The following is a 25720-nucleotide window of genomic DNA, read 5'->3' as shown; positions in this document are numbered from 1 at the left end:
AAAAGGGAAGATGCTTCAATGGGAGCATTCAGGAAGGAAGACTTGAAAGGGTCCGCAAATTCACAGAGGTGCATCCAGGCGTGGCGTCTCATAACTATGCCTGAACCTGCAGCTCTAGCTGCCCCTTTGGTTGCATGCGAGAGCAACCTCATAGACGAATTGGAGATCGATTCCAGGGCTGCGAGGCAACTTTATCCCTTACTGCATCAGACACCTGTCCTGAGAGTGCTCCAGAGAATTTGGAAACCAAGTCTCTTTGGAGCCTCATAAAATGTGCCAAGTAATTCAGGGACCATATTGAAAAGGTCACTGAAGCAAAGACTTGTTTCCCTAATTTGTCCATGGCCCGGGACTCTCTGTTGGGCAAGTGAACAGTATGACACTCTTCGGCGAGATCCTTTTTCGTGGCCACCACCACCACCATAGCATCGACTGGTAAACCTCTGGACCAATGTGGGTTTTCCTTGGGGGGAGAAAGTATCTTGTCAGGTCTATGAGGGATCACCTCAACAATATCAGGGTTCTTCCAGGTGCACTGCACCATGAGTTGTACTAGCGCATCTGCAGGCGGGGTCACCCAAGAGGTAGATGGCCAGGCATGGAAAGCCTGCAGAAATACGCACTCCTCTGAAGAAGGATTAGTGGGCTTCTAATCACCCCTCTTCTTTCAACATTTCAAGGATGTCTCCAAAGGAGACATCATCGGGGGGACCCTTCACCATCATCGAAATCCGTGTCCTCTGTTAGAGACTCTTCAGGGGAGTCTACGTGCTTCCTCTTGCATGATCTCTTTCATGGGGGCTCCTCAGTGAGGGCTTCTGAGGAGGACTTGAAAGAGGGGGCACCCTGCAATGGAGGGTCCTGTGGTTTTCCTACCCAGTGTCCAGGGGAGGTGGCTTGTGACGCCTGTAGCTCCAGGGGAAAGGAGGTCTGGGGTTCTGACACTGACAGAATGCTTGCAGAAGCAAGTGCCCTCTCCACAGCTTGGAAAGCAGGTCCGCCCAAAGAGGGATGGGAGCCCGGAACCCAGGATGACAACCTCAGAACTGGGGTCACACCCCGCTCCATCAAACCCACTCGCAGAGAATGGAGCCTCAAGCAGGATCGGTGCAGATAGGACTCCCGGCACCATGGACAGATCTGTAGAAACAATTGGAACCATGCCACGAACCAAAGAGCCTGCAGCCCAATCATGGGGTTGAGGAAGGCACGATTCAGTGGGGACCAAAGGCCAAAGGGACAGTTCTGGAGCCCCAGTAAGGTCTACTACAGGCACCAAGGTTGGGGGGGGGGTTCGAAAAGGACGTCACAGCAGATGGGTTTGGAATCAGTATGGTCAAAGTAGAAGAGTAGGGTGGAGGCCGTGGAGAAGTCAACCCAAGTCCTGCAGGAAGATGGGTCCTAGAAGTGGTGGGTATCCCCCTTGGCTGTCAACAGCTGGTCCACAAGACGCACCACATTAAGTTCGGAAAGGCTCCTAGTGGGTCTAGTGGATACTCCTGACGGGGAGTCAGGTCGTTCTAGGAATGGACTGTACACTTGTCCTAGAAATGGGTTTGTAGATGGAGAGTATCAGGTCCGTGGTGTGAATATACTGGCACCAATGTCTCAAGTTTGGAGACCGGAAGCAATGGAGTCAAAATCGTAGTTATCGGGATAACTGAACCTGCAGCTCAGTCGTAATTGCAGAGATACGCATCGAAGGCGCACATTGTGCCTAAGTGGCACTCGGTGCTGAAGTCATAGTAGTCATTGTAAGGTCGATAGTCAGTGCAGGAGACAGTATCGGAGGCAAAGCTGGCACCAACATAGGAACAGCAGTAGCTGGAGCAGAAAAGGTCGGTGCCGAAGAGGCAGACATATGCTCTGAAGATAGTTTAGGCACGTTAGGCTTTACAGACTTGCTCTGGTCACCCAAAGGTGAAGAGGGAACTGAATGGGACCTTTTCCTATCCTTGATTGGAGGGGATGAGGCCTCCGTCGCAGAAAGGGCCTCTGAAAGGGTGACTTAAGTAGGCCCTTCAGAATCAACTTGTTTTTGCGCTCATTCAAAGTGCGCTGTCTGAAACTTTGACAAATCACACGGGGGGGGGGGGTTGCACCGCAAGATGGGGCACCCAAAAACAATAAACACAATCATCATGGGGATCACTATTAGGTAGTTTACCCTTACATGAAGTACAATGTTAAACCCCGATGTGCCCTTTTTATCAGACATCATGAAAATCACATACAACAAACTAGATAGAAGACTAAAGGAAAAAAAATCCAACTCTACTATATCTAAGTCTAAAATGTCTACATACACACTATATCGAAGAAAATATGTCAAAAACACACCACTAGTTAGCTAAAAGGGAAAACAGAACAAATACCAAGGATGGTATTCAAGAAGTACCACAAGGGTAGGGAGAAAAGGCTGTAAGACCAATGGTACTTAAAAAAGTTACCAAATGGGTAGAAACAGGAGTGAAAGTTCTAAATATAGCTGTAAAGTTACAGAATTACCAATATTAACAACAAGAGAAAGGAAAAAATACAAAATATCCTCAGAGATATCAAAGGTTTTCACTTAGCTGAGAGCTCAGCTGAAATGTGGCGTTACGGCTACGCGGCAAACAAGATCTGAGGTAACAGGGAGAAGGGCACTATTGGTAGAAGCTTAGCTTGAGAGTTTTTGGCTGGTGCGAGCTTGGCATTAGGCCGACTTGGTTCCAAGAACTCAGAACCGAACCCATCAGTGATGAATGGAAAGAAGATTAACATCATCAGATTAATAAATTCTGTGAATACGATTCTAAGAGATGGCAATAAATATAGCATTTAGGGACAAGGTAGTTAGCATCAGCTGTTAAGGGTACACATAAGTTCACTTTTATTCTTCTGTGAGTACCTCTAACACCTGGAAAGATGTGCATTATGGTTAGTGATTTACAGAAATACAAACAGCAAAAGTCTTCCAACTTAGAGGTCAAAGGTCAAACTAGTTGGCTCTCTTTTGATGGTCTAGGTTATTCAGGTGGTGTGGTGTTTATTGCCATTTAAGCAAAAAATGGTCACTGCGAAAGGCAGTGATGAAAGCTGGTAAAGGAATGCATATCCTTGTTGGAGAAGAATACTGCATTTCCATCATATGAGCTTTGGCTTTCATTTTAATAAGGCATTTCTTAGAAAGTCATATGGCAAACCTAACTTGTAGGAATGCAGACAGAACCTTTACAGGAGGATAATGGAGAGCTTAACATTCTGCTGTCTACCAATGACTTTTACTAACCACAGCATCCTGGAAGCCCAGAAGCCTAGCAATGTATGGAAAAAAGTCCCAGATAGAAGTCCCAGATAAAAAAAAAAGACTGCTATAGCAAAGAGCAGTGTACACATGCATTTCAGAGTTTAGCAATTTGGTTTCATTACTACAACCCTCACTATTACTCAGATGCTTGCCTTTACACTTTAGTAGGAAATATCACCTACTCAGAGGTGATCTCTGCCTAACATACCAAGCTATGTCAAACCCAGAGCTGCTGGACATTCTCCACTTAAAGAAATCCCGATCCCTCCAAGCTACACACTCTAGGAACCTAAACCTTGTCACCACAATAAACAGAATATGCCGGAGGGATAGATTCCTGTCCCAGAGACTTCCAATACTCTGGAATAAACTACCTATCTATATCAAACAAAGCTCCTCATTAACACTCTTCAAGAAAAATCTTGATGATTGGATGGGAAATAGGAAATTCACCTCAGGGATCACTTCTGTGGCTCTGCTCTACAGTGGCACAGGAAAATAATTTTCTTGGGTGGCAAAAGCCAGGGTACCTTTCTGGCTGGGCTTGAGTAGGCCCCAGGGCCGATAGCCTAGTACCTACCTATGAACCTTTGAACTTCTCCCAAGTGTCTGCCATGATGAAAGAGAAGGGACCTGCTGGAAAATCAACTTGTAACCCTTGCAAGAAACTTAATTAGCTTAAAGAATTTCACTGATGGTTTAAAGGATTCTGTCAAGAAAACTACTGCAGAAAGACTCGGCTTTGATTACAGTTTCTGAATTTCCTAATGTTGGCCAGGAACGCTCTCAGGGAATAGCACCAAGAAGAGAGTGAAAGAAGTTTTACTGCTTTTCACAGGCAAGGAAATGGGCATTGCAGGAACCTCACTCTAATACAACTTAATGGTAAAAGGGAAGGGGAGCACAAGTCATGGTGGAATCCACATCTCTATTTGACCCACAAGCCTCTGTATAAGAGTTGTTCTGTTGGTGGAGGTGTGTTCTACTGAGAAAGAATATGTCAGTGCTTTGGAAATTAACTTTGCCAATGAGCTCATCTAAGAAAAGTGACTTGATGACTTCTTTAGTGATGGGTCTCTTGTGAGGTTGCATTTGGTCTTGGGAGATGACTTTCTTCAATTGTTCTCAGAGTGGAGTAGCCTTTTTTTTCTTATGACATTGATGCCCCCCCCCCAAGGATACCCTGTGTCAAAAGAAATTCTCCTTCACTGAAGCCCTTGATAAAATGGATTCCTTGAAGCACTCAAGGGATTTGACTGAAAAACCATGTACAGTTTCACTGAATAAATAAAAAGAACAAAACAGCAATATTTATTAAGACAATTGAGCCTCAGGCAAAACGCCTAAAGCACTTGTGGTGCATTTTCTGCCCATAACATTTATGAAACAAGGCTTAACCAAAGAAAGAAAAAGTACAATATTTAAAAAAAAGCATTAAAATGTGATTTCAATGAACAATACAGATACAAATCAGAGAAAACATTTACAAAAATGAAGAACCTTTTACACAGTTGTATAAAGATTAGCGAAAAAAATCTAGACACTGTTTTTGAGCTCCAACTGGGAAAGATATGAGAAGGAATTAGGATCATCTACCTCTTCTTTTATAAGTGGCACTAAACAGAAGAGGCAGAAACATTATGTGGAATGAAAGGCAAACATGATTTTAATAAAGATTTAGCTGAAGTTTTCCTCTGCTAGCAGAAAACAACTCTGATGGAATAAATGTCCTGCAAAATGACAGTCTCCAAAGACCAACAGTTCATTCACAATAAGGCTGATACAACTCAGAATATTTTCTTTGTTAGCATTGTGGAGACTGACTTTATGAAATAACCAGAAATGTAGAGGAAAATCCCTTCAAACTAACAGCATGAGAGCAACTTGCCTCCTGCACGAATACAGTTAAAATAAAAGATGAAACCTTTCCTGACAGTGTCTTGTATGTCTCTGCAAGATTATGCGACTTTGGTCATTCATAATTCGTGTAACAGTGTTTTCAGGACTGGACTTTACAAGTCTGAACTTCTGCAGTTACGAACTGCATTTTAAATACCTTTTACATGAGCAGCCAACGTATCCTAAAAGCTATGGAAGCTGAAGGAGAAATAAAAATTGAGGAGGTCCTATCTCCTCTTAATGCCTTTCATACTTGTTCTTCCCATCCATGAACATTTTTTTTATTTTTAATTATTACATCAACACCTTTTTTCACCATTTTAATAGCCCTCATCATACTTATCCCCTATCACTCCTAAACTCTTGCTGCTACTATCTTCTCTCCCTAATTTAAGCCTAGATTGTCACTTACTCTATTACAGCACTCATGCACCTACCATACAGCAGAGGTGGGACCAGTAAAGCTTTTCTGTGAGCATGTGGTGGGGGTTCCTCCTGTTATCCTAGTCTTCTCTCCCATGAAGTGGACCAGGTAACTTCAAAAGATGCACAATTCTCAGTAATTATAGATCAAGTGTGTCTGGGCTGGCATATGTCATGGAAAGCCTACTGGAGTAGTTTGCATAATCTAGGTCTACATCCTTTACACTCCTTTCAGGGTATTAGAACAGGCAGCTGGTCACTTACCACTAGCCTTGCCCCAGCTGTTTTTTTCCAATTTCTGAGCTCACTAATCAAAACAGGGGGTGAAGATAGTATAGTTATGCCAAAAATCTCTGGAACAGGTAAGCATTATATCATTTAGCAAAACCTCTACTTGGTTACCTCCTTCAGCGACTGGGAATATGGCCCTGACCAGCACAGTACAAGAAAGCTAACTGTGAGGGATAGACACTAAGTATGCAAATATCTCCCTCAACCACAGACATTATTGTGTATGGTTGAATATAGTGTGTAACTAAGTCTAAACATTCCAAACTGCTTTTTGCTTTAATTACCGTAGCTGAGCACGGGTTCCTGCTGCCAAACCCATACTCCTACCTACAGATTCCCAACAAACAAATTCCCCTGCTTACTGTACACCTGGTTATAGACCTCTTGTACCTAAATTTGATACCTTAAAGCTGAAACTTGTGTTTAGCCTGACCTCCTTGAGTGAGATAGACTGACTGTTTTTTGGGCGATCTCACTCCATAAGGTGCTTCCCTGCTCCGTTCGCCCTCGCTACATGCAGGCTCACTTCACTTCTCTCCCACCCCCATTCCCACCCACCCCCCATATAATTTCCTTTATACCTATCCACACCATTATCCATCCCACTTAACCCCCGCCCCTTCCTGTTTCACTAACCAACCCTCTACTATTCCTTATTAACAACCCCCATACTTACATTACATTACAGCTCCCATACTTAAACCTGCAGTCCCCATCTTATACCCTTAGCCAACATTTTCACTGACAACTTTACTCCTAATTTCCTTTCGTTTAGCCCATATTTCCCTGCTCTTTCATAACTTACTCTCTAAATACACTACTCCTTTCTACTCTTATAATGTCTCCACTTACTGTATCTGTTCTCATCCTACCCCCACTTACTCTCCTTCTCCTTGTAACTTCCCATCCCTATAGACTATCCCCTAAAATAATAACTCCTACATACCCCTATGCAATCTCTCATGCTGCTCATTTTTCTATAATCATTTCTTCTTCCATCCTTCCTCTTAACACTCCTCTCCCTAAAATAAAAATTTCACCTACTTATCCTTCAACTTCCCAAAGCAAGCCCAAACTTTGTTGCTACCAAATACCATTTCGAAAGTACTACCATTTACTACCTACTTTTCTTCTATCTGGTGATGTACACCTTAACCCTGGACCTCCTCCCCCATTTCAACCACCCCTCCCCCACCTAAAAAACACATTTCCTTCTACTCTATCAGCACTCGCAGTATACTAAAAGTCTGCAAACTTCATGCCTGGATAACTGATCATAACCCTGATATTGTCTCCTTGACCAAAACCTGGTAAAAACCACATAACAAAAAAGGAGGTGGCGTAGCAATACTTTATGCCAACCATCTCACCTTCACATTGCTACATAAACCTACCCCATCCTTTTTACAAGCAGAACTGATCATGACAAATCTCAAATTAATGACCACTCCTCCATCACCACTGCTGCAGTTTATATACCCCCAGGAGATAATATCCTCATTTTAGAAAATATTCTCTCCTACTTCACACACAACTTTCACAATGAAAGCATTAGCCTTAGGGACGTGACTATCAACTGGTTATCTATCACTAATGACAACTCAAAAATTAACATTAACTTATATGGCTTGTCTCAGCTTATCACCCACCCAACCCATTCAAATAATTCTCACATTACTCATACCCTAATATACTGGATACTAGTATCCTAACCTTTGAAATACCACAACCCCAAACATTGCCAAACTGTTTAAGTGACCACTCTCCAGTAAAAGTTACCAGGTTCTCTCCCCAACTCTCTAAGCCACCCAGATAAATCACCTGCCACAGACTTTAACCCCAACACTCAACACCCTCCTCTCTAAAGTTAATTGTGACATTCTACAATATCTTCCCCTAGAGGAAGCTGCCTTTCGCTTCAACTCTATCTTTCTCAACATACTAGACTCTCTGGCTCCCATTCGTACCATACACATTAACTCTACAGTCTCACCCTGGTTGTCCAAAACTACTCTCAACCTTATGAAAAATAGAGACAAGCTTTGGAAAATCTGGTCCCAAACTAAACTTCCTAAAGATATGCAAAAATACAGAGAAGCAAGGAACTTAACAAAGAAATATATAAACAGAGACAGAAAGGACTTTTACTATAACCCTCCTACTGCACTAACATCCAACTCAAAAAAAATTCTGGCACTCAATTAACCAGATAATCCACCCAGGCAATCGCCTCCCTATTTAACTCCTACTTTATTGACTCCATATCCAAGCTATTAAAATCTAACACATCATCTACTTCAAACCCTCCTGTCACAAATCCTCCTTCGACCACATCCTTCTCCAACTCCTTCTCCCTCAAACTAGTGCCAACTTCCTTTATCAAGACTCTACTATCCAACTTAAAACTCTGCTCCCCATCTACAGATAAAATTCTTCCTTTCTCCAATTAGCATCGGAGTCCCTTGCCCTACCAGTATCTATTCTAATTAATCATTCAATCACAGAAGGAGAAGTTCCAGCCATATGGAAGCAGTTTCATACCCTTCCAATACACAAAGGCAGCAACTCGTCTGGCATCTCAAACTTCCGTTCTATTGCTATCCTGCCCCCCCTTTCCAAAGTCCTTGAAAAGTGTGTTCACAAACAGGTCATGCAATTTCTTACTAAGCATAACCTTCTAACTCCTACTCAACACAGCTTCAGACCTAAACATAGCAATACCACAGCACTCCTATTCTTTCTCCACACAGTCTCTTTTGCCAGGGATGACCACAAGCTAGTTCATGCCTATTTCTGGATATGTCCAAGGCATTTGATACTGTCTCTCATCCTCTCCTCTTAAACAAATTACAAGAACTAAACTTCTCTCCTGAAGCTGTTTCATGGTTCTTTAGCTACCTCTCCAGTCGAACCCAATCTGTTAAATGGCAGTCCGAACTCCCACCACCTCTACCAGTCAGAATGGGTGTTCCTCAAGGCTCTATTTTAGTGCCTTTACTCTTCAATATTTTCACTAACAATCTGTACTCTTCCTCCCCCTTGACTTCTCTAGTTCAATACGCTGGCGACTCAACCATTACTACTATTGCCAGCTCCCTCTCAGAACTCCATTCTGCCACCCAAACTGCTTTTAACTCAAAAGAATCTTGGCTTACTGACAATCAACTCATACTAAATCTAAAAAAAAAAAAACCAAAACTACTACTGTTCCTCCCTAAAAATCTGTCCTATATTAAATCTACTTTCTCCAGTCTATCCCTTAACAACTCCATACAAGTAGAATCCAGCACCAAACTCTTAGGAATCACCATAGATGACCAATTGAAGTTTGACATTCATATCTATAACTGTATCAAAAAGACCCATCAAAAACTCGTACTACTCTACAGATCAAAAAAATTCCTTTCCTCTGACGCCAAGATTACACTCTCCCAGTCGTACCTCCTACCCAGTCTTATGTATGGCTCCCAGACCCTTACTAATCTTGACTCTACCCTCCTCACCAAGCTTGAAACCGGCTACAATAAAATAGCTCGATTTGCAGCAAATCAAAACTATAAATCCCATCACTGCATCTCACTAAAACTAATGAACTGGTTAGAACTACCTCACCATCTTGTACTCTCTCAACTCTCCATTATTCACTCTATACTTTACTTGCCTTCATATTGTCCAACACTTGCACCACTTATTTCTTATTACTCTCCCTCCAGACAACTTTGCTCTAACCAAAACTTATTTCAAATCTATAAATCCAAAACTAAAACTGTATGTAAACTGTATAGCTATCACCCATCTATGTCCTGGAATAAACTACCTCAAGAGGTACGGTCCCTTACCAACACAAAATTATTCAAAGCAGCATTAAAAGAACACCTCAAAAATTATTGGTACTGCCACTGTACTCAGCCACCATAAAATATATTCATTTTATCCCTCTTTCTCCCTCTTCTATCTATCATACTATTCTACTTTACTTACCCACAATCCTGTAGTTCCACAGGTTTTCTACTCTCAACCTCCAGTCTCATCTCAAATCTAACTTTCCTATTCAAAATCCCTATCCATATCTAGCCCCCTCCTCCTAGCCCTTCTTCCCTCTGCTTCTTATTTCAAACCTCCCTCTTTTCTATACTAATTCCTAAACATCCTCCATTTTACCTACACTCATCTTCACATCTTACTTCTTTGCTATACTCTATAAAGCCTTGATTCAAAACTATGGTTTAATCTATTTGTTAGACTATGCTGTGTAATCTTTATACCTGACTGCTATATTTGTACTTTAATGGAGCTTTTCTCCCCGGGTCACTGCTGAAAAATGGCACCTGCCCAGCTACACTAACCTGGTCAACAAATGTAAAATAAATAAAAATAAAACAAAATATTATATATATATATATATATATATATATATATATATATATATATATATATATATATATGCTTTTATCTTAAAGATCAAGCTTTACACTCACCTTCTCCCACATTGGCGGTACTCGGGCATCATAAATGCAGCTAAATGTTTCCTCTAGACTGGTTGACATGACTACTAGACCCTGGATTCCTTTTTCGAGTTCCACTAGGGAAGATCTGAAAGTTAAAACCAGGAATGGAAATATTACTCACTTTCTAGCAATATCCTTTTATATAGAAATGCATATCATATATTTTTATGTATTTATGTAAGCATACAGTTTTTTATTTATATATACAAACAAATGTATGCATGTATGCTATCTGCTGTATGTATTTATTATTTGTTGCAGGTATGCACGTATGTATGTTACTTGTTAAAGGAATAAAAGAAATGGTCAAAAGACCCTTTGCAACAATGACCTGGGTTATCAAGCAAAAGACTGAACAAGTCAATATTTTGGCATAAGAATTAAAGAACAAGATTGGCAGACATTAAAAATTCCCTACACAGTATGCTGCCAGAAACAGTGGGTGACTAAATGGGTGAAACAAAGGAACATATTTTTTGAGCAGTGATACAGGATCTGAATAGTGTAGACATATTAAGGACTTGTTAAATTTATTTTTGACATACTGAGATTATATATATCGTTCACTATGAAGGAGGGACGGATCTCCTTGAAATTGACTGCATGTAAAGATATGCAGTACTGGAACTGCAAATATATTTGCTAACCCGATAAGATCCAAACATGAAAAGTACTAGTGTAAGATGGCATTTTTCTTAGTTTAGCAAAAGCATTTTAGAACAAAGTGGGAACAGAAATCAAATCAGATGTAGACAACAGTAGCTGAAAGTGTTAAAAAAGCAAAATAAATAATATAAACAAAAAGACCAGAAGAAAACTGGAAATTCCACAAATATAGTGGCAAGTATAGAGAACTTCTGGAACAACCTCATACTGACCAAATTTTGATGTAAGCATGGTTAAGGAAAGGTGAAATGACATAAAAAAATGGAAGGCTAATAATGGCAGCCGAAGACAGGGATACTTACATTTTCGGTTTACAAAGTCAATTGAAAAAGTGGGAGAAATAGACAAATGCAGGTTCTGTAACACAGAAAGACAAACAGTTGCACGTCTCATTACTGAGTGTGATACACTCAGACTGAGGGCCTATATACTGAAAGACATGATAATGTCTGTGTTGTACTGGGGATTGTACAAACACTATAATATAGAAGCTAAATAGCAGTGGAAACATGAATCACAAAGCCTTACTGACAATGATGAAGTTTATATCACATGGGATGATCCATAATCAAGATCTCAAAGTAGAGATGAAAGAAAAGTAGACATAGTAGTCTAGGGCAAACATAGTATCAATCACTGAAATTGCTACATCCAGTGATTATAGTATCTTACATATGGAGAGGCACAAAGTCTTAAGAGTCTTAAAATACTAGGATTTCCAAGTAGAAATGACATAGAAAAATACCCAGACAGTTTCAATACAGGAGTAAAAAAAAAAAAAAGTACAATCTTATTTACATATGCTACCAATCCATGTATAACACCATATGAAGGAACAGTCAATTCTGGGGGTGCTACAAACAGCACTTTATGCTAACATCAAAGATTGAAACAATACTGATTTTAAGAACTTTAATTATACCATGACATAGGAATAGGGTTCATTCCTTCAAGTTATGTAAAAAAACAGAACAAAGAAGATACAGATGGAAGCAGAAGATAAGAAAATACAGCTGATGTTGGGGGGTCTTCATGCAAAGAAAGCATTCGAAAGAGTAAGCTGGGATTTTATTAGTAGGGCAATGGAAGCATTCACGTTCCCCTGATGCAGTAATAAGGTTAATTAAAAGGATATATGAGGTATCAGAAGCAAAAATTGAACTGGGATGTTTCCTCTACGATAAGTTGTGCGTGAACAGAGGAAAAAGGCAGGGGTGTTTCTTCTTTCCCCTCTATTTATTTGTTTATTTATTTATTGACATGAGAATAAAGAATGTGCCTTTGGTCTAGAAGAAAATGATCTAAGGGAATATTTGTTTGACTTAATAGAGACTGATAGACATTTTAAGATCGATGAAAGGAATAGATTACATAAAACCAGTAAGACCGAAAATGTTAGAAGTTTGATAATATAGATGAACACTGTAATCAAGACTATTATCAACAATTCATATGATATAACAGAAGTGAGAACCTGGCAAAATTTCAAGCCCCTATAAACCCTGAGAGCACTTTTGCTTATGCAGAACTGTTCACAGAAACCCTGTACTAGCATGTTAATAGCTGCATAGAAGCAGCTGTACTCACCAGGAAGAAGTACAGAACTAACTCAAAAAAGAAGCCACCCTGGTGGAATCACAGAATCAATCGGATGTATAACAGGAGGAAGAAAACATGGCAAAAATTAGGAGTTGCAGCACCCGGAAGGACAAAAGCACTCTCATCAAACTAAACAAACAACTCAGAGGAAAAATAAAGTCTACCAAGGTGAAATGGGTCTATGTCATAACATCAAAGGGTCAAAACTTCAAATGTCATAACATCGAACCCGAAACCTTGAAGACTGACAATATCGAAGCCGCAGAACATTGAATTCTTTCCCAGGGAAAGAATTTGGTGGGCCGTATCCATGGCTTCACTATTTCCTCCACTGTAGTGCAATCTTGGAGTTGGTATATTTAAGTAGAGGGAGTGCGGGGGGTACAGCCCCCCACATTAGAAATAGTTTGTAGTGTTTGTGTGTTTCGTGTTTTGTACTGGAACAGCGATTTTTTTCCCAGGGAAAAAAAATAGCTGTTCTCAGTCTTTGGGGTTTTCATCTTTCGTGGTTTAGGGTTTGATATTATAACATTCAAAGTTTTGACACTTTGATGTTATGATATAGACCCGGTGAAATTTGAGGTAAGTTTGGCCTCCCAGGCAAAGGACAACCACAAAGCATTCTTTAGCTATGTCTGCAACCTCAAAGGCAATACACAATTGTGTGCAGAGCTCATGGAGCCAGAAGATGTAGCAAACCTTCTGGCTGATAAATTCAGCTCCAGCTTTACTCCTCTCTCCTCCTCAACCTTCCCTCAGGAAATATCATAAAATATAACTCCCCCTACTATCACTAGGGAACAGGTCCTTAATGCTCTCTCTAAAACCAAGAACACTGCATCAGTGGGCCCTGACAACATCCCATGATCCCTTCTAATTAGCATGAAACATGATCTTTCAGGGCCTCTGGAATTACTATTTAACTGTAGCCTCCAAACAGGCTTCATGCCTCATAAACGGAGAAAGGCAACAGTCATCTCTCTGCACAAAAGTGGGCCATCTACAGACCTTGGAAACTACAGACCCATAAGTCTCACTAGTCTTATATGTAAAGCCATGGAAATAATTATCATGGAGATGGTAAGTAGAGATGTAGTAAACCTCCAGACACTGGATCCAACCCAGTTTGGACTTATTTGAGGAGGTCATCAAAGTAAGGGATGAGGGCAAAATCATTCACACTGCCTTCCTTGATCTGGCCAAGGCATTTGACACAATACCCCACTCAGGCATTGTTGACAAACTCAAGAGGTTAGGTACAAACCCATATGTCACCCGGTGGATAGTCAACTGGCTCACAGACAGGACCCAGGAAGTTAGAATTGGGGAGTCCACCTCTACAAACAGGCCAGTCACAAGTGAAGTCCCTCAGGGATCAGTCCTTAGACCACTCCTTTTTGGGCATTTACTTCTCAGAAGTCAAGCCCAATGTCAGTGGTCTCTGGCTGACTAAATTTGCAGACAATTGCAAATTAGCAGCTGTCACTGAATCTCATATTGACACAAATGTTTTCCAGAAGGGGCTGACACACACAAATAACTGGTGTCAGAGCCATGGACTAAAACTAAATGCCAAGAAATGCATAATAGTATCCTTTGGGAAGTCATCCATCCTTGGTAACTACCACACTGACAACACACCCCTTAGAGTTGACCCAGTAGTCAGGGACTTAGGGACACACACAGATTTTAATCTAGCCTTTGATCACCATGTATCTACAGTGGTGAGGAAATCAGTCTATGTTGCGCAACATATAAACAAAAGTATGGGATCTAAGTCCAAGGAAGTAATTGTTCCACTGTATTTGGCATTCATCAGACCTGTCATTGAGTACAGTGCACCCTTTGGTATGTACCTAACCAGGCATATCCAACAACTGGAACGTCCACAGAGATTCCTCACTAAAAGAATACAGGGTGTAAGTAATATGTCCTTTGCAGAATGCCTCAAGGCCCTATCCATGTATTCTGTCTCTTACAGGCTTTTGAGGGGAGATCTATGCCTGGCATACAGGGCATTGTCAGACCCCATTCTGATGGACTTCCTGCATACCCACAAAACAAACAGTACAAGAATTATCCATTCTGAAGACTTAAACCTTGCCTGTGATATAAATAGGACCTGCTGGACAGAGAGTTATCTATCCCAGAGACTACCCTATCTCTGGAACAGGTACCTCCCTAACCCAATACAAGTGCAACTTGGGCAATTGGATGGGAAACTGGAAATTCATCCCTGGTTTGGCAGAATGAACAGGTTCTGTAAAGGGATCTATTTCTTTACCATTTGCCTGTAAAACAAACTTCTTCCAAATGCTTTTATAAAGTTTTTGAATAGATGTTTTATGAGATGATAAAATTATATACTTGAATGGAGAGGAAAGGGATGGAAACCTGGCAATTAAGAGAACTGGAGCAGTCAAGCTGTCAATTTCATGTTGTCTAGGTTGGGATTTATCATCCCTGACGGATGTGTCAGAAAGTCTGGAACTGCGTCTAGAATCCAGGATTCATCCCGGTGATGAGGCTGAAGAAAGGGAAACCAGATTTAATGAGGCTAGTAAGGGGCAATTAGGATAATGGTTGTCTCCAACAAACTCACTTTCTGTAAGAGCTCTGGAATTAGAGGAATCGGGGGAAAGGCATAAAGAGGTCCCGGGGGCCAATCATGAACAAGTGCATCCCTTGGTGACTCTCTCATTGAAGGGATCAGGGTGAAGTAGTTGCTGCATTTGGAATTGCTGGGTGATGCAAAAATGCCACAGAAAGGCTGGCCCCATTTGTGGAATATCACTTCTGCCACAATCTGATTGAGGGACAACTCATTAGGCCATAAAATGGCTCTGCTCAGCTTGTCAGCAATCATGTTGGAATTCCCCAGGATGTGCATTGCTATTAGAAATCAGTTGGAGGCTGCCAGACCCCGAGAGCTTCTCGACAAAGTGGGTAAGATCTGGTTCCCCCTTGTTTGTTGATATACTATACTACAGACATGTTGTCAGTCTGGATCACAATTGTCCCTATAGGAAGAGGGTCCCAGAATGCTTTCAATGTTAAAAGCACTGCTCTCATCTCTAGGACATTTATATGCAGGTGAGCCTTGTGGTCTTGCCAGATGCCTTGAACTGTCTTCCCAAGAAAATGCCTCCCCACCCTATCTGGGAAGCATTTGTGGCCACCGTGGCTATAGGTTGTGGAGAAATAAAGGGACGGCCTTGAAGTACTGATTGTAAATGGATCCACCATTGGACATCTCTCTTGCAGGCCTTGGTTATTACAATCTTGTGAGACATAAGAAGTTCCAAGATTGACCACTGAGCAAATAGCATCCACTGGACCACCCTCAAGTGCAGGTGGGCTAGAGAAATCAGTATGATGGAAGCAGCCATTTTCCCTAGGACCTGGAGAACTAGTTTTGCAGTGGCTTTGGACTTTTTTATGAGAATTTTGACGAGATGATGGAGGTCGTGTACTCTTTCTCATGCAAGACTTGCTAAGTGGCAGGGTTTATCTATGCTCCTGTGAACAGTAAAGTTTGCAATGGTTCTAGCACAGATTTCTCGTAATTTACGGTAATGCCCAGAGAGGAGCAGAATTAAAGAACATAATCTGTTAACTGACATAAATGATGCTTGGTCGGGGCAGTTATGAGCCAGGTATGGGAATACGCGGATTCCCTTGCATATCAGGTGAGCTGCTACTACTGCCATATATTTGGTGAACATTCTGGGGGCTGTAGTGACAGCAAAGGGCAGAACTCAAAACTGGAAGTGACTGGCTCCTAGATGGAAGTGCAAGAACCTACTGGACTGTCTGTCCATTCGAATATGGTAGTACGCATCCTTGAGGTCTATAAAGCACATCCAACTGTCTTTTTCCAGGAATGGAAGTATCAACTGCAGTGTCACCATCTGGAACTTGGTCATCTTTACTGATTTCTTTAGATTTCCGCGATCCAGAATGAGTCTTCAGTCCCCTGTTTTTTGGAACTAAAAAGAATCTTGAGTAGATTCTGGATCCTCTCTGGTCTGCGGGGACTTCTTGGATGACTGTCTTCCTTAGCAACACTTGAATTTCTATAGTTGCCTGTTCCTTCTGACTGGTTGGAACATCTGGAACAACTTTGTTTTTGCGGATAGGAAGGGAGAGGGGAATGACATATCCTCTGGATATTATGTCCTGCACTCATTTGTCATTTGTTATTTTTAGTCAGCTTTCTTGGTGCAAAGACAACTGTCTCCCAACTGCCTCCAGAGGTGAGCAATTAGGCACGCCTTCTGGAGCACTGGAATGGTCTCCCAAAGAAAGATTCCCTGGGGCCTTGGTTTTGTAGACCCCCCCACCACCTTGTCACGATAGCGGCATCTCCCGTTATTGTCCCTCCCTCTGGGGGAACTTTCGCTTTATGTGTCCTGCTAAGACCTCTGGGATTTTTGACCTTTGAGAAAGGGTCTGGTAGAAGTGGGAAAACGTACTCCAACAGCAAACACGGTCTTACCCTCTTGCTCACACCTGGTGAACATTTCCTTCACTTTTGGCTCAAATAGTGATGAGCAGTCAAAGGGGGTATTAATGAAGAAGATCTGATGAAGCGTAGTTATTCCACATGAAAGCTCTTATCTACTTGTTTTTACCATTTGGAATAAACTGGATTTTAGAGTTTTGGTGGTCCTACCTTGTTTATTTTATTTTATTCTGGGGTATTAATGAAAGAAGACTTGAAGGGTTCCACAAAATTGCAAAGACACATCCAGGCCTGTCTCCTAATAGAGATACCTGAGCCTGCTGCTCTACTTGTTCCAACCGCTGCATAAGAAATTAGTCTCATGGACGAGTTGACACATGAATTCAAGGTAGCGAGCTGAGCATGGACTTTCTCTGCTCCTGCATCAGCTACAGCTCCTTGAAGGGAGTCTGATAACACTTTAATCAGGTCTCTCTGAAGTCTTGTGAAGTGAGTTAGGTAATTCAGACACCATAAGTCAAAGGTTGCTGATACAAAGACGCGCTTCCCATATCTATCCATCGACCTGGAGTCTTTATTAGTAGGATGGATAGAGGTACTCGACTCCAACACCTTTTGTAAGAAAATCTTTCTCTTTAGGGGCAGTAATGTATTTATTTGGCCTCCTAGGAGTAGGGTCTATGGTATCTGAAGTTGACAGGCAAGACGCAAAGGCCTTCAGAAAGACAGACTCCTCAGCCAAAAGGGGGGGGGGGACTGCCAATCACCTCTCTGTTTCAATAATTCTAGGATGTCTCCAAAGCAGACATCTTCAGGAGGTGATCGTGGGGACCCTTCTGCCTCATCGAGGTCAGTATCGGATGTGATACACTCTTCTGGGGAATCCAGATGTTTCCTCTTGCATGTCCTCTTCCGAGGGACCTCTTCAGTGGGGTACTCTGGAGAGGTTACAGAAGAGGGGGCAGTACCCTGAGGTACATGCTGAAGCTTAGCATCTCTGCAGACCTGTGGAGAGGGCCCATGAGAAGACAAAGACACCTCGCCTTAAAAGGGGGGACGAACTAAGAAAGATTATGCACCAGACTGTGGAGCAGTCAAAGCCCTCCTCATTACTTGAAAAGCAGACCCTCCCCACTCTAAAGCAGTCCTTGGATTCAATAAGCAAATCATTAGAGCCGAAGGTCCCTCAAGAGCAGAAGAGAGCCGCTCCTAAGTAGAGGTAGGAGCCGAATTCACCCATGCAGAGGTCCCCAGTGATATAATCAGGTACGAAGATATCTGAGAGGTCTCTGTTGACTGACAGGGGAATGTTGGCTCCTAGAGGTCTCCTGCTCCGAAGGCACTGAGATGCATGGGTTGCCAGAACTGGGGAAGTTACTAGTCCTGGACCCGGCACCAACACAACCTGGATGTCAGAATCTTTCTGCTCTGAAGCAGGAGGCTGGATTGGAGGAGGAATCTTTCTGCTCTGAAGCAGGAGGCTGGATTGGAGGAGGAAGTATAGAAGGAGAGGGGTTTTTTTTGTCTGAACTGAATCCTTTGGGCTCAGATCCATGAGAATTTTGGCCAAAGCAGCTGTCTTTAAGAGTCTCTCCATGACCCTATCCACTTCTTCATCTGACAGACTCCTAGTAGATCTAGTGGCTAGGGTAGGTGATCTTGAAGTAGCCAAAACTAGGGAAGGGAGACTGGAAGTAATCTTCTCCATGGAAGGAGATTGGCTGCTGTGTCTATAAGAAGAAACAGTCGGTGCTAGTGGAGATTCCCACTCAGAGGAAGTGCTGGAGCCAGGAGGAGGTGTCAGTTCTGATAGAGCCTTCAGATCCGTCAATTTTGTAGCCTTCTCTTTCAGCTCCAACAAGGATCTCGGCTCTGATAGAGGTCTCTTAGTTCGCTTGTCTGACGTATCGGTGGATATAGCCTCAGAGAAAGGCATTTTCAAAAGGCCTTTCAAAATGAATTTATTTTTGCATTCCATTAAAGCCCGCTGATTGAAGCTGTGGCAAATGGAACAAGACTGTTGTAGGTGTAAAGCCCCTAGACAATATACACACAAGCTGTGTGAATCACTAAGGGGCATTTTCTTACTGCACTTTTCACAGTTCTTGAAGCCTAAAGGCTTGCTCTCCTATTTTTGAGACACGATAAACATAAGAAAGAGAAAAGAAAGATAGAACAACCATTCTCACGTTTAGAAAACTTAAGTCCTTTAATTTAAATGGACTTAACTCACAGTCACAAGCAGAAACAAAAGTTACCGAAAAGGGGTTATATTTTTGTTATCATAAAATTTTTTACAAACCAGACAGGAAAGGGAGTACCAGAAAAGTGAGGAACGTCCTCTAACTAAAACGCCCTCTAATTTAAACAGACATAAAGAACAAAGTAAAGAAGTTAAATTAAATTATATATTAGAAGTTGTTAAATATAAGAAATACAGAAAGGTATGTAGAAAGATAATAATCAAAAGGTGTACTTAGCCCAGAGCTATAACTGATGAAACCTCTTAGCTGCATGGCAAACGAAATCTGCGGTAACCAGGGAAAGGAATTACGGGTAAAGAATGTAGACCAAGACTGTTGAATACCTCGAGCTGGAAAATTGGCCGAGACTGATCAGACACATTGGATCCGACCCACAAGTGAGAATAAAGGTGAGATTGACAAAATCACATGAGAAAATTATAAAGCAATTTAGATGGAAAGTGTCACTGCTAGCGGAGTATAGAAGAGAGAAGAGATCAACAAAACTACTTAGAGAGACAGACATAACAAAATAAATGTGCAGTATCAGAACAGACCAGGATCTATCATACACTATTCTAAATAATAAACTAAAGATATCAGCACAGGCAGAAAACCTTAGAAGATAGATAGATATAAAGGAAAAATACAAAATAAGCAATTCATTGACGACCCAAAAAAGTTTTATATAGAATTGGGAAACAAAGCAAAAGGAATCGAAACAACGTCAAAAAAGAAAATACACATTTTGAGAAATATCTATGAAGATCCTGTGGAACATAAATGCTGAATGGATACAGGCAGTAAAAGAAAGAAAGAGTAAGAAGTTAAAATGTACAGGATATGAAATGGGATGAAGCAACGGCCAGAGAAACTGAAACAAAATGAAGAAAAACTCTTAAATGGAAAACTCAAGCCCAGATGCAGCACCTAACTTCTGGCTAAAAGTACTAACATCTGTACAGACACCAACCTGATTAACAACAGGAAACATGATAATCCTCCTTAAAAGTGAGCCTGAAACCTATCCTAAAAACTATAGACCAACAACTTGTTTCTGACGATGTATAAAATATATAGTGGAACTGATGTTAACAGAGTTTACAGTCATATAGAAGAAAACTCAATTGTCACAATAGAACAAAAGGGTAACAAAAGAAAGTCATACTGAACAAAGAATCATTTGTGGTTAAAGCCATGATGGACAATTGTAAAAAGGAGAGTAAGCCAAGTATAGGATAGATAGATTAGAAAAAAAAACATTTAACAGCATTCCACATTCACAGATAAGAGTGCTTAAAGATATATAAGATGCATCCTACATTGATCAATTACCTTACAGGGAACAAAAAACAGTGGCAAACCACTTTGCAGCTAAGACATGATAAAGGTCACATAATTATCCCAACGATAAAAATTAAAAGGGGGATATTCCAGGTTGACTCTTTGTCATTGCTGCTCTTTTAACTTTCCCTTAACCTATTTGTGGATGATTTAAAACTGTATAGTTTATCAGGTCAGGAGCTGAAAGCACAAATGCAAGTTGTTTAAACTTTCTCAGATGATATAAAAATGTCATTTTGTCTTATAAATGTGCAAAAGCAACAGATAAAGCAGGGAAGCTTTATCACCAAGAAAACAGAAGTCTGGGACAAGAATGTGATATACAGGAACTTCAGCAGGAGGGAGTGCATAAATATTGGAGAACTGAAGGATCGACATTAAAACATGAGCAAATACAAACAAAACATAGTAAGGAATATTTTAGATGACTAAAAGTAATACTGAAGACAGCCCTGACATACAGGAGCAAAGTCCAAGCTATGAACCAATGCTCTTCATATTCTAACTTACAGTTTTGGAGTGATTGACTGGCCCCAAAAGGTATTGGATCAGTTGGACAATAAAACCAGGCAAATGCTTCATGCTTATCAAATGATATACAAGTGTATACCAAGATATTCTTCGTTCTGAAGGAGATATGGGCCTCCTCAAAATTGATTACATGTATATATCTGCAATTGCGGGATTGTATACATATTTGCTAACTTCACCAAATCTAAACATAGTGAAAGTTTTAAAACATGAAGAGAGAACAAGTCTAAGATGACTTCCCTGTTAAGTTTAACAGAAGCATATTAGTATCAAGCAGGAATGAAAATCAAACCAGTCTGCAACTGAATGTGCCAAAAAAATAAAAGAAAGAATATAAGGCGAAGGATCAGATGAGAAGGCAAGAAATGTAGAAAAGGCATAAATACAGTTGCAAGTACAGGAAGCTCCTGGAACAACTTCATGTTGATCAGGATCTGATGCAGGAAAGGCAAATTTAAATCAAAATATGAAAAGTTAATATTGGTGGCTCAGGATAGTTGATTAAGTACACAATGGTTTCAAAGTCCATTGAACAAGTGGAAGAAGCAAACAAACTGCAGGCTTTGTAAAACAAAACTGGAAACAGATGAACATCTTTTTGCTGAGTGTGATACACTAATGGCAGGGGGGCTGTATAATGAAAGGCATAACAACATGGAAGAACTGTTGCACTGGGTATTGTGCAAACATTACAATCTTGAATTAGCTAAGAAGCATTGGAAACATGAGCCACAAAGCACTGCAGAGAATATTGAACTTTACATTACATGGGATCACCCATTACCAACAGTTCAAAAAACAGATGCGAAAAAAACAGATATAGTAGTCCATGAAATGAAGACAAAAGTAGCATTACTCTCTGAAATTGCTACACCCAGTGATTACAGTGTCTTACAGAGAGAGACACAAAGTCATAAAATGCCAGTATTTTCAGGTAGAAATGAGGGCAATGTGGAAGAAAAATACCCAGACAGTTCCAATAGTAGAAGGAGTAACGCATTTCATAAAAAAGAATCTAGTCACATTTAAATAAGCTACCAATGCATGTAACTTCATATGAATTGCAGGAGGAATCAATTCTGTGCACATTGCAGATGTTGCAAAGAGCATTTTTGGCTAACTTCAAAGATTGAAACAATACTATTTTCACAAACTTTAATCACACTGTGACTTAGGAATGGGGTCCATTCCTACCATGGTATTATAAACCCAAGAGACTTAGAGAAACAAAACAAGCAAAATATCCTGAGTTTTTGCCACTATAGTTTAGTCATCCAGTCTAGGGAACTATTTAACTTCTGTTTGCTTATGGATGCAAACATTTAAGCTAAATTCTCTGGTAAAGTGCTTGAATACAAAGACCTGCATGTTTGAGAGCATATTTTTGTAGTGTTGAAGGTACTGGCAGAGAAAAAAATCAGCTGAGGCCCTTAGAAGGTGTTTTTTAAGCACCTTTATTGAATTATCATTTGTGACATAGGCACATTTACATTTATATAAAAGTAATCAAACTGTATTAACAAATTAATAAAAAAAAAAACAAAGAAACACACCAAGCCAGCAGGACAGGTCTGATGAAGTTTGCTTATGAAGTAAATGAAAGCGCTATCCTGCTGGCCTGGTGTGTTTCTTTGTTTTTTTTTTTGTTTTTGTTTTTTATTAGTTTGTGTTCTTCTTTGGCTTATTAGTTTGTATTAACAAATTAAAATTAACAAACATTATGTATCACATATACTGCTATATATCATATAACCTAAGCAACATTACAAAAATTATTAAATTACTTCCCCTTTTTTTAAACAAGAAACATCTTTATTAAACCATCACTTATAGCATAAGCAATCATACATTTATATAAATGAAAACAAACCACACCAACACAATCCTAGCTGCAAGTATTTTACATCACAAACCATACTGACGCACTCCCAGTTGCAAATATACATAATTTATAATCACCTCAATCATTTTCTGTGAAACATTACATAGCTCACTTAAGTCCTGCCTTCTTTTAAACCTCATTCCTCCCTTGTATGTATTATTCCCACAATTCCCATTTTTTCCTATGTAGTTTGTTCCTACCTTTTTCTAAAGATCTCAGTTGCAGTTGTTTTCTCTCTGTTACTATATACACTACTTCAAATATAGTTGGTTTAGATTTTGATTTCCATTTTCTAGTAATTTTTTTTTTTTGGCAGCCGCCATAATTAGAGACAGTAAGGCCTTACCATGTCTAGGCAATTCTGATTCAGTATCACAGCTCAGAAAAATCACCTCCTTCGTCACACTAATGTGCTTACCCAGCACGTCTGACAGTGCATCCCGCAGGGAATCCTTAAAGTCCACCAACTCACTGCACTCCTAAAAAATATGTTCCCAGTTACCTCTTTCTTCCCCATCACACCTCCAACATTTGCTATCTACCTAAGAAAAAAATCTCTGGGGTATAAAAATATCTATGTAAACATTTCCAAGCAAAAATCCTAAATCTTCTAGATTTTGTTGCATATTTAGGAGACATGCATACATCCTCTCATTGTTTCTTTGTGGATTCTTTATCCAATCTCCTTTCCCAATCCTTTCTAACTTTCTCTTATAGTTATCATGCAATATTTTATATGCTCTACTAATTATACCTTTTTTAATGGTAGCTTCTGCTCTACATTATACTAAAAACTGTATCACTGCTGGTCTTTTGTTTAGGACCCTACTTTTCTGTTTGCCTATACTTTGATATCAATCCTTAATAGGGAAGGCAATTTCTAAACTCCAGTCCAAATAAATTCTTGGCATCTTCCCATTCTATCATCTTTCCCTCTCCAGTTATTTGCTCCCAATACCTTGGTTCCTTTGTCAGTTTTCTCCAATAAATTCCAGACCCCTCTTGCCTATTGTCTATATCCCTAATTGGAGTCATGCCTATCGGCAGAATATTCTTTCTTCATTCCTGTGTTGGCTTAGTTCTTAGAATACTTTCTGCTATTTTATGGATCTAATATTCTATATGATTATTGTTATTCTCCTTAAAGGTCTGCATCCAAAATCCCAGTCTCTCTTTGTTTAACTGAGCTTCCCCCCTGTTTCAACATCACCCCTTTCCACTTTGAATTATAGTTTTCTGCTTGTGTAATGTATATGGGCCTTAACTGTGTAGCTCTGAAATAACACCTTCAAATTGATTAATCCCAATCCGCCTTGTCCTACTGGAAGAATCAGCTTATCCTACTTGACTCTTGCCATCTTCCCCTCTCAGAGAAAGTCCTTCAGCTCTTTATTAATTGCTATCCACAACTTCTCCTCTGGTTGATAAAAATATGCCTGACCTGTGTATAAGACTTAAAAACATTTTGACTGCTTGTATCTTACTATCCATATCCATATCCATATAATAAAGCATTCATTTTCTCACTTTTTGTATTATCTTTTGTTTAGACTCTTCCATATAGCCTTAGCTGCCACATCAGAATTATTTTAATCCATACTACTAAATACTTCATTTTCGCACTTTTCACATTGGGACCATGCACATGTTACAGTCATCAGTAACAATAGTACAGGACAGGAACCTAACAGTTATAGAAAAAATGGCAAGAACAGATGCAGCTTCACTGATAAGTAATCTAAATATTCTAACTTAAAGCTACTGAGACCTTAATCCAAATGGTATAATTTAAAGTTATACAGACCCTCCTTGAAGAAATATCTCAATATAACATAGTCAATAAATGAATGAGACCTCTATGTCACACCTATCAAAGGGAAGACAGGATGGCAGAGGCAGAAGAGGGGAGCAGGTGTTTAAGCAGTAGATAGAAGGTAAAAAGATGGAAATACATTGAAGGAACAAACAACGGTGATTTGGATTGTGGCTAGGTAGTGTTATCTATAATGCAAGGAATATGGCTAGGAAGAAGAGGGTGGGGTTGCTAGCACTGATACAGGAGGGGAAGGTGTATACTACTGGCATCAGAGAAACATGGGCCAAGGGGGTTGGGCACAGGGTGCTCAGGAATGACATGGAAGGTAGAGACTGGGCTGGACTAGCAATCTAGAAAGATTAGGGCACAGAAAAGGAAGAACATCAAACCAGGGATGGGACAAAAGAACAACTAGAATTAAAAGCCAGGTTAACTATTATGGTGACTAAGGTAGACGAAATGGAGGACAATTGGTGGACTGATACAGTGCATCACCCAGAGTCACAAGAGGAGTCTGAGAGACTGTATGACAGAATACAGGAGTGTGGGTAACAGAGTGTAATACAAAGGATTTGAATCTTCCAGAAGAAGACTGGGAATTATGAGTTATACCATAAAAAGGGAATGGGAGTTGATTAAGGTATTGGAGCATGAGGAATTTGCTAACTGCAGCAGGACTATTCCAGAAAGGAAAGAATTCTAGATGTGGTCCAAACCTAAGGACAGGGTGTCAGGCATGTCCAAGTTATGGCAAAGCTGCT

The 25720-nt window shown here is 40.4% G+C and overlaps 1 protein-coding gene across 1 annotated transcript in view; it reads right to left on the bottom strand.

Moving 5' to 3' along the window:
- Nucleotides 1-25720, bottom strand: part of DNAH2 (dynein axonemal heavy chain 2) — a 6636854-nt gene that overhangs the window by 289739 nt on the left and 6321395 nt on the right. The window contains exon 84 of the mRNA XM_044077324.1: nucleotides 10384-10498. Coding sequence (XP_043933259.1) covers nucleotides 10384-10498 — 115 coding nt within the window. The remainder of the gene's footprint in view (nucleotides 1-10383; nucleotides 10499-25720) is intronic.

The sequence above is a fragment of the Protopterus annectens genome, chromosome 7.part0 (assembly GCF_019279795.1).
Source record: "Protopterus annectens isolate FY-2018-M chromosome 7.part0, PAN1.0, whole genome shotgun sequence".
Classification (NCBI taxonomy): Eukaryota; Metazoa; Chordata; order Ceratodontiformes; family Protopteridae; genus Protopterus; species Protopterus annectens.
The sequence above is the reverse complement of the archived record's forward strand: the minus strand, read 5'-3'. Positions and strand labels throughout refer to the sequence as shown.